Source organism: Nerophis lumbriciformis, linkage group LG35 (genome assembly GCF_033978685.3).
Source record: "Nerophis lumbriciformis linkage group LG35, RoL_Nlum_v2.1, whole genome shotgun sequence".
Lineage (NCBI taxonomy): Eukaryota > Metazoa > Chordata > Actinopteri > Syngnathiformes > Syngnathidae > Nerophis > Nerophis lumbriciformis.
In genome coordinates this window covers 16,250,026-16,266,104 of record NC_084582.2, presented here as the reverse complement: position 1 = coordinate 16,266,104, position 16,079 = coordinate 16,250,026, and the positions used below count along the sequence as shown (strand labels likewise).

Below are 16,079 nucleotides of genomic sequence, written 5' to 3'. Positions count from 1 at the left end.
TACTATTAGTGGACCAGCAGCACGCACAATCATGTGTGCTTACGGACTGTATCCCTTGCAGACTGTATTGATATATATTGATATATAATGTAGAAACCAGAATATTAATAACAGAAAGAAACAACCCTTTTGTGTGAATGAGTGTGAATGAGTGTAAATGGGGGAGGAAGGTTTTTTGGGTTGGTGCACTAATTGTAAGTGTATCTTGTGTTTTTTATGTTGATTTAATAAAAAAAAAAAAACAAAAAAAAAAAACGATACTGATAATAAAAAAAACGATACCGATAATTTTCGATATTACATTTTAACGCATTTATCGACATCTCTAGTCTTTTCAAAGCAATTTTTTGTAATAAAGTATATGAAGGGGATTCAAATAGCCCCATTTTTCACATTTTCCCTGACACATGCAACGTGACAAATTAAGGCAGTAAAGTGTTGAATATCCTAAAATGTATTTTGTGGCAATTCCAAACCCCACACCCTCTTCCATTCACGCGAGATCCACCCAGGCCATATGAACCCCTTTTGACTGTACAAAACCAAAGACTTGATGAGTTCTTCAGACACAGGGGCTGAGAGAAATAAAATACTTTCGTGAATAGCAACACAGAATTTGCTATTTCAGAGAATTAGTGATGTGTCGGGTCATTTCAGATCTGTACAAATACCAGCGTCACATGAAGGGGCGGTATAGCTCGGTTGGTAGAGTGGCCGTGCCAGCAACTTGAGGGTTCCAAGGTTCGATCCCCAATTCTGTCATCCTAGTCACTGCCGTTGTGTCCTTGGGCAAGACACTTTACCCACCTGCTCCCAGTGCCACCCAGACTGGTTTAAAAAAAAAATGTAACTTAGATATTGGGTAAATGTAAAGCGCTTTGAATCACAAGAGAAAAGCGCTATATAAATAAAATTCACTTCTAATATATTTTCCTGCTTATTCCACACACAAAACCATTGGTCAGCACAGTTGTAAAAAAGACAACACCTGCTGTATTACACTTTAAATTACACACTGGCTGACAATGCTATCTTTCCCCATGAGAAAACTATATTTTGCCATGGGTCTTAAGCTCTTAAAGGGGAACATTATGACCAGACCTATGTAAGCGTCAATATATACCTTGATGTTGCAGAAAAAAGACCATATATTTTTTTAACCGATTTCCGAACTGTAAATGGGTGAATTTTGGCGAATTAAACGCCTTTCTATTATTCGCTCTCGGAGCGATGACGTCACGTTGTGACGTCATCGGGAAGCAATCCGCCATTTTCTCAAACACATTACAAACACTGAGTCAAATCAGCTCTGTTATTTTCCGTTTTTTCGACTGTTTTCCGTACCTTGGAGACATCATGCCTCGTCGGTGTATTGTCGGAGGGTGTAACAACACGAACAGGGACGGATTCAAGTTGCACCAGTGGCCCAAAGATGCGAAAGTGGCAAGAAATTGGACGTTTGTTCCGCACACTTTAGAGACGAAAGCTATGCTACGACAGAGATGGCAAGAATGTGAGGATATCCTGCGACACTCAAAGCAGATGCATTTCCAACGATAAAGTCAAAGAAATCTGCCGCCAGACCCCCATTGAATCTGCCGGAGTGTGTGAGCAATTCAGGGACAAAGGACCTCGCTAGCACGGCAAGCAATGGCGGCAGTTTGTTCCCGCAGACGAGCGAGCTAAACCCCCTGGATGTCTTGGCTCACACCGTCCCTTATGCCACCGAAGATGATCAAGAGAAGAATATCGACCCTAGCTTCCCTGGCCTGCTGACATCAACTCCAAAACTGGACAGATCAGCTTTCAGGAAAAGAGAGCGGATGAGGGTATGTCTACAGAATATATTAATTGATGAAAATTGGGCTTTCTGCATTCTCAAAGTGCATGTTGTTGCCAAATGTATTTCATATGCTGTAAACCTAGTTCATAGTTGTTAGTTTCCTTTAATGCCAAACAAACACATACCAATCGTTGGTTAGAAGGTGATCGCCGAATTCGTCCTCGCTTTCTCCCGTGTCGCTGGCTGTCGTGTCGTTTTCGTCGGTTTCGCTTGCATACGGTTCAAACCGATATGGCTCAATAGCTTCAGTTTCTTCTTTAATTTCGTTTTCGCTACCTGCCTCCACACTACAACCATCCGTTTCAATACATGCGTAATCTGTTGAATCGCTTAAGCCGCTGAAATCAGAGTCTGAATCTGAGCTAATGTCGCTATAGCTTGCTGTTCTATGCGCCATGTTTGTTTGTGTTGGCATCACTATGTGACGTCACAGGAAAATGGACGGGTGTATATAACGATGGTTAAAATCAGGCACTTTGAAGCTTTTTTTAGGGATATTGCGTGATGGGTAAAATTTTGAAAAAAACTTTGAAAAATAAAATAAACCACTGGGAACTGATTTTTAATGGTTTTAACCATGCTGAAATTGTGATAATGTTCCCCTTTAATGCGAGGGCATATTCCTCCATTAATCCATCCATTCATTTTCTACCGTTTGAATCTCTCAGGATGGCGGGGGGCTGGAGCCTATCCCGGCTGTACTCAGATGGAAGGCAGAGTACAACCTGGACAAGTCGCCACCTCATCACAGGTGGCTGCCTCGAGGGCGCTAACTTTCAAATGCACTCTTTTTGCTCCTCGCACGTAAACTACGCCCCACATAAAAGACATCCGTGCATTATGGTTATATTTGTTGTCAGACAATGATAGAGATTTGGCAAAGTCTAGCTATGAACATCAGATTTCATCGAGTGTATAGCCCAGGGGTGTCAAACAGGTTTTATCCGGCCCGCGGGATGAGTTTGCAAAGTATAAAAATGAGCCGAAATTTTGGAATGAAAGAAACTTCTGTTCTAAATGTGTCCACTGGATGTCGCAATAGCAATTCTTTGTATCTTTGTAGATGATGCTACATATGTAAAAAAAAAAAAAATAAACCATGTTAGTACATCAGTCGAGGAAAATGAGCAAACTACATAAGTAACATCCTGTAATTTGATTTTGATATAATTTTTTTGTCTTGATAGATTGAAAATCAACACCAATGAGTTGACTGATGAACATTATCACAGAATGTATAGATAAGGACAAATAAAGGTAGAATACTATCAACCGCAACATGTAAGTGTTAAAAAAAAACCAACAACATTATGATTTGTACATTTTCAGAATGTGCTTGTTCTATTTTTTAAAGAAAACATACTGAAGTTGTCTTTATTTTTAAGTTATCGTGCCATGATTTTACCAGTCCGGCCCACTTGGGAGTAGATTTTTCCCAATGTGGCCCCCCGATATAAAATTAGTTTGACACCCCTGGTATAGCCTATCGTAACAATATATGACAGCAAATTATTTATTTCTTTGAGACAGCTTTTATGTGTGTGTATGTATAGGGCTGCAACAAATAATGTATTAATTTGATTTGGAAAAAACTTTTGAATTATTGTTCCGTTGCTTCGATTAATTGTTCAACTTACTGCATGAAGTGACTGTAACTAGCAATAGCAATGGTGTTTTGGTGTTGTGATCTGTGTGGCGGTGATTTTTATTTGTATTGATGCAATCATGTTAAAAATGCAATTTAAATTTAAAAAATGATATGAAGGTTATGGCAAACAAACAATGTTTATTTAAACTAATTTCCAATAAAATGCACATTGAGACTGTAAGTTGTGTTATATCCAATTCGTCGATTAGTCAAACAAATTGATCAATAGATTACTCGATTACTAAAATACAGACAAATGCATGTGTTCAGGGACGTAATATGTGGGGGGGGGGGGTCATTATGGTCCCGTGCACTTTTTACCGTCATTTTTGCCAAATAACATTACGCTTTACTGAGTGGAGACGAGTCAAGGCTGAAAATGGCTGCTCAAGTGCAAGCCTGTTTTTTCTTGAGACCGTCCACAAGCTCATTGATTGGCTCTCTGGCATAGCCGGTTCTTGCTAATGATTGACAGCGTGCAGCAGCTGAGCAATCAGCGGTCCGATGCGCTGATGGGCAGTTGGATGCAGGTGGAGCAACGAGTTGGCCTCCAAACAGGAATATGAATCACAATCAAGATCAATCCCCGGTGGCGTAATGGCTTGCATTCTTGCCTTTTGTTACAGAGTACAATGGTTTGATACTGAGCCAGAAAAAAAGTGTGTCTGTTTTTACTGTTACATTTGTTTGTGTGTACAGAACAGATTATTGAAAAATGTGTCTGTCATATATTCTCCATATATTACTCCAAAACTTATGTTTAGTCCCTTTAAGCTACAGTACGTTTCATATTTAAAGAAGAACTGCACTTTTTTTATTTTGCGTATTATTCCCAATCCCTATGTTTTTTGCATACTATACTCCATTTTCATCTCCTGACCTGAATATCAACCAGGTATTAGTGATATTGTTATTATAAGCGTTGACGCAGATGAACTAGTTTTAGTGGTGCCGTGGTCAAGGAGAGCTAACTAGCTCATGCAGCTACAGTGTTGGCACTGAGCCGGTGAGCGGCTGCATGGCCATTGAGTTGGTGAAAATTTGGATTATAGATTATAAATCATGCTTCTCACCTGCATAACAGAAGGATGTGGCCATAGTCCGAAAAGTTTGTCAACTTTGATATTCAGATGGACATTTTTTTTTTAGCTCTGGGTGAATTAATTAATTATTCATCTAAACGTGAACATATGAACATCCCATCAGTCGGTAGCAGACATTGTACAGTAAGTGATTGTTTCATTATGTTCGTAGTTTGTATTTCTTGTTTAGCACTTAACAATACTGCTGAATGATGCTTAGTGTTTCAATAGAGCTGGATCTGTTTAGCACATAGCTTTTAAAACATGTAGCTCATCCTCCTTACTAAAAAAATGTAAGGTTCTGGATCATCATTTGTCCCAAAGTAGTCTTCGATGGCTCTCATGAATTCTGTCATGATTAGTAGTTTTGTTGTTAAAGGGGCTGTGAAATTAATACTCCGCTGTATGCTTTAAATGACCAAAATACTTAAATATTACAAGTTATGACAAATGTCCCTGTTACTACATCACATATATACAAAACCCAAAACCAGGGAAGTTGTCACATTGGGTAAATCGTAAATAAAAACAGAATACAATGATTTGGAAATCCTTTTCAACTTATATTCAATTGAATACACTGCAAAGACAAGATATGTAATGTTCAAACTGAGAAACTTGTTTTTTTTTTGCAAATAATCATTAACTTATAATTAAATGTCAGCAACACATTGCATTGGCACAGGGGCATTTTTACCACTGTGTTACATGGACTTTCCTTTCAACCACACTCAGCAAACATTTGGGAACTGAGGAGACCAATTTTTTAAACTTTTCAGGTGGAATTATTTCACATTCTTGCTTGATGTACAGCTTTAGTTGTTCAAATGTCCGGGGGTCTCCGTTGTGGTGTTTTAGGCTTCATAATGCGCCACCCATTTTTAATGGGAGACAGGTCTGAACTACAGGCAGGCCAGTCTAGTACCCACACTTTTTTACTATGAAGCCACGCTGTTGTAACACGTGGCTTGGCATTGTCTTGCTGAAATAAGCAGGGGCGTCCATGATAACGTTGCTTGGATGGCAACATATGTTGCTCCAAAACCTGTATGTACCTTTCAGCATTAATGGTGCCTTTACAGATGTGTAAGTTACCCATGCCTTGGGCACTAATACACCCCCATACCATCACAGATGCTGGCTTTTGAACTTTGCGCCTATAACAATCCGGATGGTTCTTTTCCACTTTGTTCCGGAGGACACGACGTCCACAGTTTCCAAACACAATTTGAAATGTGGACTCGTCAGACCACAGAACACTTTTCCATTTTGCATCAGCTTGTTGATAAATGACTTTGTCTTTGCATAGTAGAGGTTTAACTTGCACTTACAGATGTAGCGTCGAACTGTAGTTACTGACAGTGGTTTTCTGAAGTGTTCCTGAGCCCATGTGGTGATATCCTTTATACACTGATGTTGCTTTTTGATACAGTATCGCCTGTGGGATCAAAGGTCCGTAATATCATCGCTTACGTGCAGTGAATTCTCCAGATTCTCTGAACCTTTTGATGATATTGCAGACCTTATATGGTGAAATCCCTAAATTCCTTGCAATAGCTGGTTGAGAAATGTTGTTTTTAAACTGTTCGACAATTTCCTTAGGCATTTGTTGACAAAGTGGTGACCCTCGCCCCATCCTTGTTTGTGAATGACTGAGCATTTCATGGAAGCTGCTTTTATACCCAATCATGGCACCCACCTGTTCCCATTTAGCCTGTTCACCTGTGGGATGTTCCAATTAAGTGTTTGATGAGCATTCCTCAACTTTCTCAGTCTTTTATGCCACTTGCACCACCTTGTTTGAAACCTGTTGCAGGCATCAAACTCCATATGAGCTAATATTTGCAATAAAACAAAAACATTTTCAGTTCGAGCATCAAGTATCTTGTCTTTGCAGTCTATTCAATTGAATATAGGTTGAAAAGGATTTGCAAATCATTGTATTCTGTTTTCATTTACGATTTACACAACCTGACAACTTCACTGGTTTTGGGGTTTGTACTTACAGTGTGTATATAGCATGTTGACAGAGGTTTCTGGAGTTTTTTTGGAGTACAGGTCGGTGGATTAGAACTACTCTCATTGGCTTCATTGTCAACTGACTTTTGCTAATGTTTATTTGCGAGTCAATACTTAAAAAAAGAAAAACATATGTTCTTGTCTTACATATGGATTGTAACTGCAAAATTTCAAAAAAAGTGCAGTTCCCATTTAAGCCAGTTGCTCTGGCCAATTGGCACAGTTTGGAGATATCTCTTCAGAATGTGAAAAATCCAAATATTTTTAAAACATACATTAAATCATCCCTGACAGGTCTTTTTTAATTCTTTTGGTTGGTTTTGCCCACGCAAAGGTGGACCCTTCTGCTTTGTCCGTTACCCTCCTTGGGCTTGAGATGCTTAGAGGAGGTGGTCGGTGGCCAGGTGCCACGAAGTTTGGTGCAGTCGGCCTCCTGTCTTGTCTTCAGATAGTTTAGTGTGCCGGGAAATAGCAGTGAGTTGAGAGTTCAGGGGGAAGCTGTAGCGATATAGACAATATGGGCCAGCGGTGTCTGAGAGTTGAGGGAGTAAAGACGAAGCAGACCCTTGAGCGCATAGAGGCCTGTGGAGCGGGATCAAGCAATGGGGGCTCCCCGGGGACCGAGAAAGACATGGATCCTGACAGTTGGGAGCTTTTTTCCCCTGAATCACAGAGAAGAGCGGGAGGTCTGTTAGTGAAGGTACGGGTGACAGGCCTCGGAGTCTGTCTGCTCCCAGAGAGGAGAAGGCTCTACTTGGCAATGCGGGGCTCGTCGAGGTTTTCCCGTAAAAAGGCAGAGCGAAGGTGTGAAGAGCAGCGTCCTGGCATGAGAGCGTGGGGAACGGAGGAAGCGATGAAGAAGACGAGAAGGGAAGGAGACTTTTAAGCGGGGAAGCAGTGCTGGTTGAGGATCCCAACCTGCCTGTTGGTAGATGCAAGAAACATAAATGACAACAGTTTGGAATGGAAGAAGTAATGCAAGCCGCTGTTGGATACCTTGAAACTGTATGGCAAATGGCCTTAAGTCCAAGCTGAGAGGAGATCTCCAAGGATAAGACTCAAGTAAACCGTCCAACACACCCCTATAAGACAAACACATCAAGGTTGCAGAAGCAGGAAACGTATTTTCTAGGTGGAATGCTGCACTGACCATGCCAACTTTATATGAGGGTTTTATGTGCTATCACAAGTCTGTGGTTTGACTTAACATCTCTCCTGGGCCTTGTAATGAAGTACTCTCTACAGCTATTAGAAGTGTTGATGTTCGGTAAGGTTTCCCATACCTGTTCCTTCCTGGATCCCTGAAGCCCTTGGCAAACGGGTTTCTGTCAATTTTCAGTTTTGTGATCTTGGCCAGACATGAGGGGAAGACATGTTAGTTGTGCGCTCAGATAACAACAAGGTCATTTTTTTTTACATTTCACTACGATGCAGAGTTTTACAACAACATAGTGATCTGCCGTGTCATAAAGAAATTTGGGGAGATGTTTTTTTTCACTGCCTAATAGGCTCTGGACTCCAGCAGGCAACCCGGTCATAGCTCGTTATTGAGTTTCTATAATAATACAGTCACTGGTCATAAAAATGAATCCTGCTGAAAAGAGCTCGCAGTGGACGTGTGTTACTGGCCAACAGCAGGGTCAGCTCTATACACACACAGTCAGTCACTATGAGCAACAGGCGCCCACAAAAAAACCAGGACAACTTATGACATTGCAGAGACTACATGGAAGCGAGCCTCGCCACCTTCATGATGTTGAGATTAGGAGTTTGTGAGGTCAGACAGTACAGAGCTGGGCACCGCAAAACAATCACTACACATCTGCTTTTGGAATATATCTGGCAAACTTGGTTGCTCGAGAGCTTTCTACGTAATTACTGTGCAAACAATTTTAGCATGAAATCATGCAGTTTCAGTGAGCATTACCTGTTGATTCTGATAGGCTGTGACGGTCGTGAACTCCGTTTCTGGGAATGAGAAGCTGTACACTCCCTCAGCGGGCAGGGACTGGATCTGGGACAAGTCCATCCGAGGGTCATGCTTTATGATGTGCACGCGTGGTTTGTACTTATGCATGGACTGCAGAATGATCTGGAATAAGAGAAGGTGATATATTGCATTAGCTCTAATTGAATCCGTAACCAAAACTAAATTTTCTGTAAATGCGCATGCAGAATTTAGCATGACCGTATATCTTGAAATAGGGGAAAACATCCATCATACTTTCCCTAAAACTTGAAGTGATGTAATCAAATAGCTTAACCAGTAGTCTAAACATGTCACATGAGAAAATGGAAAGCAGCAAATAAGAAAATTATTGAAAACAGAACATTTTTAAAGTAGGCCCAAAATAAGTATGATTTTACTGAACCTCAAATTAGAACATGTGCATGTTTCGTGTTCTTCTTATTATAATTATTATTATCATTATTATTATTATTTTCAAATAGATCATAAGAAAGCATATGGTATTTGCGGCTTATTTAGGACACGTTTAAGTTTTGTATTCAGTTCAGTTCAGTTCAGTTCGGTTTCAGTTTATTTCGAACATGCATACGATACAATGTAACACATCACACAATTCCAGTTGTTTCAATACAGCAGGTCTGAAAAGGAGTAGGAAGAAGCAGAGCTTATTTAATCCTACCCCTTTTCATACCATAGCAATTGTATCCAATTCCCTTGTTCTCTGTAACAGAACAGTGAACAAATAAATGATATACCATAGTAAGCAAACAAATATTAAACACATAAATAATCTTTGTCTCAATAAAAAAAAAAGGGTTCAAGATGTTCATCATAATTATTGTTCTGTGTACTTTGTGAACACTTGTAGTTTGAACAGTCTCTTAAACTGAATCATAATGGTGCTTTGTTTGATTTCTTTGGTTAATCCATTCCATAATTTAATTCCACATACTGATAGGTTTTAAGTGTTGTACGAGCATACAAATGTTTTAAATTAAATTTTTCTCTAAGGTTATATTTCTCCTCAACATAAATAGTTTGCATGCATGCATAATGTTAACATGAATTACACATTACATTGTAAATTGTCATGTTGTTTTATTTAAATAAATACGTTATCAATTTACCAAAATTTCCTTTCTTTCCTTTCTTTTAGTTTATTTCGAACATGAACATACTTACAGTATAATGCACCACAATTTCATATATCATTTCACTTTTCATCATGTCCGAAAAGGAGTAGGAAGAAGCAAAGCTTATTTAATCCTACCCCTTTCCCACTTCAGAGCGTTTACAAATATATAGAATCATTTACTGACCTTTTTATATAATAAAATAACATCTGTGAATTAGCATACACAACAGTTTTGTAATATTTAATTAATTAATTCAGTCATTATTATACTGAGATGAAGAATATCTTACTTTCAATAAGGTTGAAAGTATTTCTCATAATTCTTCTCCTTTGTACTTTGTAAGCACTTATTTTGAACAACCTCTTAAACTGGATCATAAGAGTACAATTTTTAACTTCTTTACTTAATCCATTCCATCATTTAATTCCACATACTGATATGCTAAAGGTTCTAAGTGTTGTACGTGCATACAAATGTTTTAAATAATTTTTTCCTCTCAGGTTATATTTCTCCTCTTTAGTTTCTAAGAATTGTTGTACATTCTTTGGTAGCAGGTTATAGTTTGCTTTGTACATCATTTTAGCTGTTTGTAATTTTACCGAATCACCAGACTTTAATATTTTTGACTCAATAAATAAAGGGTTTGTATGTTCTCTATATCCAACATTATGTATTATTCTTAGAGATGTCCGATAATATCGGCCTGACGATATTATCGGCCGATAAATGCGTTAAAACGTAATATCGGAAATTATCGGTATCGTTTTTTTATTATCGGTATCGTTTTTTTTGGGTTTTTTTTGTTGTTGTTTTTTTAATTAAATCAACATCCAAAACACAAAATACACTTACAATTAGTGCACCAACCCAAAAAACCTCCCTCCCCCATTTACACTCATTCACACGAAAGGGTTGTTTCTTTCTGTTATTAATATTCTGGTTCCTACATTATATATCAATATATATCAATACAGTCTGCAAGGGATACAGTCCATAAGCACACATGATTGTGCGTGCTGCTGGTCCACTAATAGTACTAACCTTTAACAGTTAATTTTACTCATTTTCATTAATTACTAGTTTCTATGTACCTGTTTTTATATTGTTTTACTTTCTTTTTTATTCAAGAAAATGTTTTTAATTTATTTATCTTATTTTATTGTATTTTTTTTTTATTTTAAGTACCTTATCTTCACCATACCTGGTTGTCCAAATTAGGCATAATAATGTGTTAATTCCACGACTGTATATATCGGTTGATATCGGTATCGGTAATTAAAGAGTTGGACAATATCGGATATCGGCAAAAAGCCATTATCGGACATCCCTAATTATTCTAACTGATCTTTTTTGTAAAACGGTTAACAAATGTAGCGCACATTTGTAGTTATTTCCCCATTTTTCTGCACAATAACTCAGATATGGTAACACTAGCGAGCAGTAGAGAAAAAATGACATCAGACACTGTGGCACTTTACACATTTTTGATCTTCAAATGTATTTTCTGATTTATTTTTTTTTAAATATACAAAGATTACTACTGAATCCCAATCACATAGAAACATTTTCAAAGCATTTTTAAAATAATTAACACATTTCCAACTATACTTGAAAGAAGAACAAAATATGTTTTCAGCATTCATTGTTTTTTTCTACAAGAATTATGAATCTCAGCATAATTTGTAGGATGAATTTAAACTCCCTGCATATACTTCCATGACTCACTATGCATTTCTTTGTAGAGGATTAGATCCAACCAAACTGTCTTAGTCATCCTTATTTGAAATATGCAGCCATTGGCAGCTAAATGTTAAATATTGATGTGCAAGATTCATACAAAAATATTGTTGGTTTTTTTGCAGGAGTGGGACATGATTTACTTACATGTCCCTTGTCGTCCATCTCATTGTTGGTGAGTTTCACGCGGTCAAAACTGATGACTTGGCGCATCCAAGTCTCTCCCGCGCACGGCGAGTCCGCGTGCACGTAGAGCCTCGGCGAGATGCAGGAGTGGTCCGTGTTTCCTGCCACCATCCACTGGGAGCTATGGTACACATACCTATGGGAATGTCCATAAATATGTCAATAAATGATCTTAATAACGAATTCGCATATAGACTTACAAAAAACAAAAAAAAAATCACACCTGTAACGTTTGGAGTCCACGGGCATGACGTCCATTGCGATGTAATACTGCTGGCGGGGGTCCAGGTTGCGCACTTTTACTCGCACCGATGGAAACATTCTCCTGGTGGTGTGAAGATTCAGAATGTAAATTATTATCCACTAACTAAATGTTGTTGTATACACACAACAACAATGTTCCATTTTGCAGCCGTGCACGAGAAAAGCGGTGGCGCCTGAGGGGCCCACGCTTATAGGGGACATTATCACTCCTGTGATTTCATGACGTAATTAATTTCATTAAATAAGTGGTTACAATAATAACTTTTTTTTTTTTTTTTTTTTAAAAGACAATGTACATATTATGCCTAGACATTAAGATGTTATTCTCCTGCAGATTATAGTAACATTCCACTCAATGCTTATATGCTGCAAGGTTTGTTTCAAGATAAAGTCGAATAAATCTAGAATTAAATCCAATGAAAAAGTTTATTGTCAAGTCTCTTGAGTGTTTTAAAAAAAAAAATACATATGCACCTAATTGCATTATTGCTTTATTTCATATATTTCACAAAATGCTTGTAGGAGTTGAAGTATTTGTTTTTTAAATAAAATAAAAGCATGTTCATAGATTACAATAATATAAATTGTTGATCTTTTTTATATGGTGAGTGTTTATAACCACTATGTATGTATTAATACAATAACAATGTCTATTACCTGACCGCTTCTTATATACTGTATGTTAGCTACCTCTCTTTGTTTATGATGTCTATTTTCTGCTGCCTTTTTTTTTTTTTTTTTTGCTGCAGCTGTTAATATTGCACATGGTAATTGGGATTTGTTATGTATTGTATATATTATGTACAAATATAATATAATATAATAATATATCAGTGTATATTATATACTGTACATATAATACATAAATATTCCATATATGTTATATTTTATACTGCTACTATGGCACATGTTTAGTCTACTATCGACAGTATTACCGTTTTTCTTCATTTTTTAAAAGTGTTTTATTTCTTTCATAACATGGTCACTACTGCCTAGTTTCTCTTGTTACATTCTTATTTTGACTGTTATATTTGTATTTTTATTGTTACTTTTTATTTTTATTCTTATTGTTATATTTTCTATTTTATTTCCATTTATACTTCCATTATTTTACTTTTTTAAATTATTTTTAATTCTATCTCAATTCTGTACAGTGCTGCTGGAATTTTAATTTTCCTGAGGAAACTCTCCTGAAGGAATCAATAAAGTACTATCTATCTATCTATCTATCTATCTATCTATCTATCTATCTCTCTATCTATCTATCTATCTATCTATCTATCTATCTATATATATATCGAATTACTTTATACCTGCATTATCTGTTCCATCCTTTGAAACTGAGCTACTGTGTGGAACAATTTCCCTTGTGGATCAATAAAGTTTGTCTAAGTCTAATAATAAATAATACACTTTATGCCCCAAAAGTTTGCATGGATAATATGTGATGGAAGAGATTACCGTCCCGCTTTAGTGATGATCATCTCGGTGCCGATCTCGAAGAATCGTTTCCAAAGTTCGGAGCCCTGCAGCTCAACGTGGACTTCACTATCCGGTCTACTTTCACTGGGGTTCGGTTTAATCTCTTCTTTGGGCGGTTCGGCCTTCTCGAACGGATCCGCGTCACGGGACTTGTCCTTGGGCCTCCTTGCTGCTGAATCATGCACCTTCCTCCGAGTCTCTGGTGAACCTGAGAGTGAAATAATCGAACTTTTTCCAATACTGGAAGACCAGTGACATACTTTAAATAAATGCAATTTAAATGATTTTAATTACTAATAACTCTAATTTTTTTTGCTCTATTTTGTGAAAAAAATTAAAAAAAAACATCCCCTTTCGTCTTACCGGGGAAGATGTCCGACATGTGTTCATGTGAACTTGAGTCCTCTGACACTTTCATCCTTTTGCAGGGTTTCCCCACCAGCGCCTCCACGGAAAACGCATGCGCCCTGGAGCTGAGACCCTGCATCTTGACCGATGACATCCTGCGTGGTGTGTATCCGTCCCAAACTTGTCTCTGCACCCGCCAGAATGTAGTATTCGGGCTCATTCAGAACGGGAAAAGGGCGCGTTAGAACCTCAGGGAGTCATCCTCCTCTCCCTTTGGATCCTTTGCGCTGCGTAATTAATCCGATTGCATTCCATGCGCACTCCGAGATACCCCACATCCAAATCCTTGATTGTTGACACGCCTCTCCTTGCACACGACATTATCCCCCCTCTCCCCTTTATCCTTCTGAGAGGTCCCACGCATGCCTCGGCGGGCTTGGTTCCCTGGTTCCGCTCCGTGCGTCATAGGGGGAGGGAAGATCCATGCATGCGCATTCCTCACACGCGTGCAGGCCCCTGCGCAACTTTATGTCCTTCCAAACACTCTAATCTCATTTCAACACCAATTTCCCCAACAAATATATGAACACAGTCCATTTTTAATATTGGAAACTTTTTCCAAGTCAGCATATGTTTTCACCACAACCAACAATAATTATGTTTTATTCGTGCGTAAAATGTTGAAATAGCGTGAAAAGTGGTATTTTTAATATTGATACCATATCGATAAAAAGTTAATATTGAATATCGATAAAGAGTTCATATTGATTTTTTTTTAAAGTTAATTTTATTTATCAAATGTATATTTGTGTCCTCTTTAAGGGGCAATTGTCCAATAGTCCGTGTGCGCTTTTGGTATATCGGCCCACTTTTTAAGACACCTATAAAAACATTGTTTGTAATACTCTACTGAAAAAAAAAAGTTGTGTATTTTTTAATGATAATGTTGGACGGATTGAGCATAAGAAAACTGCTTCAGTATTATAGTAAATCATTTATGTTTGTTTTATTCAAAATGTTAAGCCTCTTCATGTTTTTAAGAGCAGGCTTAAGACCCACCTTTTTGATTTGGCTTTTACCTGATATCAATTATTTTATTGAAGTCATTTGTATTTTACTTTGTATTCTATCAGTTATGCAAGATTGTATTTAGTTATATTTATTTATTTACTGTACATATATATAAATATTTTTTATTTGTGTTTATTTATTTTATTTATTTATTTATTTATTTATTTATTTTATTTTTTTCTATTAATCTTCATATGTGTGAATGTGAGTGTGAATGTTGTCTGTCTATCTGTGTTGGCCCTGTGATGAGGTGGCGACTTGTCCAGGGTGTACCCCGCCTTCCGCCCGAATGCAGCTAAAATAGGCTCCAGCACCCTCCGCGACCCCAAAAGGGACAAGCGGTAGTAAATGAATGGATGGATGGATGTCTCACCTGTATTTTATCCTTTATCTCTACGCATGGTTCTTACTATTTTTAGAAGTTTTATTATTTTTTGTTTTCCAACGTTCCTCAGATGAGCCATCTGGCCGTGCTTGTGGGGGCGCTTTTGTGTCAGCGTCCTGGTGGCCATGGTCTGATGACCTCCTGGTGCAGATGGCTCCTGTGATAGTGTTTACTCACCTGTCTCCTCTGTACTCAGCCATGCAATCATTGGTCCATATAGTTGCAATTGTGTGTAAGTTGTGTGAGTGTGTGTTTGTGTTTGGTATCGGTGTCCGTGTGTACGTATGTGATAATGGGGGATATAGGTCACCGGCGTATTGTTTTTAACTTTGTAAAATCACTTTTGCGTTGCATTTCTCTTATGTATGAAAATCGCTTTATAAATAAAGCTTGATTTGATTTGAGTTTGTATGTGTTTTGTTTTTACATGTTATAATCTGTGTAAAAAAAAAAACGTCTTCATTCATTATTTTTATTTTCATATTTTATTTATTTATTCATTTATTTTATTATATGTGTATATGTTTGTATTAAGACAACTGACAATAAAAAATACTTTGAAAAAAAAATGTATTGTTCAACTCATTTAAAACAGTGGATAAGAATATATATTGCATTAAAACACATAGTATTAACACATTTTCTGAGCAAACGTTTTTGGCATATATATTAGGGCTGTGAATCTTTGGGTGTCCCACGATTCGATTCAATATCGATTCTTGGGGTCACGATTTGATTCAAAATCGATTTTTTTTTTCCAATTGAACACGATTCTCGATTCAAAAACGATTTTTTTTCCCGATTCAAAAGGATTCTCTATTCATTCGATTTCAGCAGGATCTGCCCCAGTCTGCTGACATGCAAGCAGAGTAGTAGATTTTTGTTAAAAAAAAAAGCTTCTATAAGTGT

General features: G+C 37.5%; 1 protein-coding gene and 1 long non-coding RNA gene across 2 annotated transcripts in view; one reads left to right on the top strand and one right to left on the bottom strand.

Annotated features, from left to right (window-relative positions):
- Positions 1-15,615, top strand: part of LOC133575256 (uncharacterized) — a 49,374-nt gene extending 33,759 nt beyond the window's left edge. The window contains exons 3-4 of the long non-coding RNA XR_009811475.2: positions 13,795-13,876; positions 15,241-15,615. This is a non-coding gene — a long non-coding RNA (uncharacterized lncRNA). The remainder of the gene's footprint in view (positions 1-13,794; positions 13,877-15,240) is intronic.
- On the bottom strand, positions 6,973-11,941 carry tbx22 (T-box transcription factor 22). Its single transcript, XM_061927858.2, has 6 exons — positions 11,844-11,941; positions 11,582-11,756; positions 8,520-8,684; positions 7,876-7,940; positions 7,589-7,674; positions 6,973-7,514 (listed from the first exon to the last, which is right to left on the bottom strand). Exons 1-6 carry the CDS (start codon positions 11,939-11,941, stop codon positions 6,973-6,975), a joined length of 1,131 nt encoding a protein of 376 aa, XP_061783842.2.
- Positions 15,616-16,079: the final 464 nt, after the last annotated feature.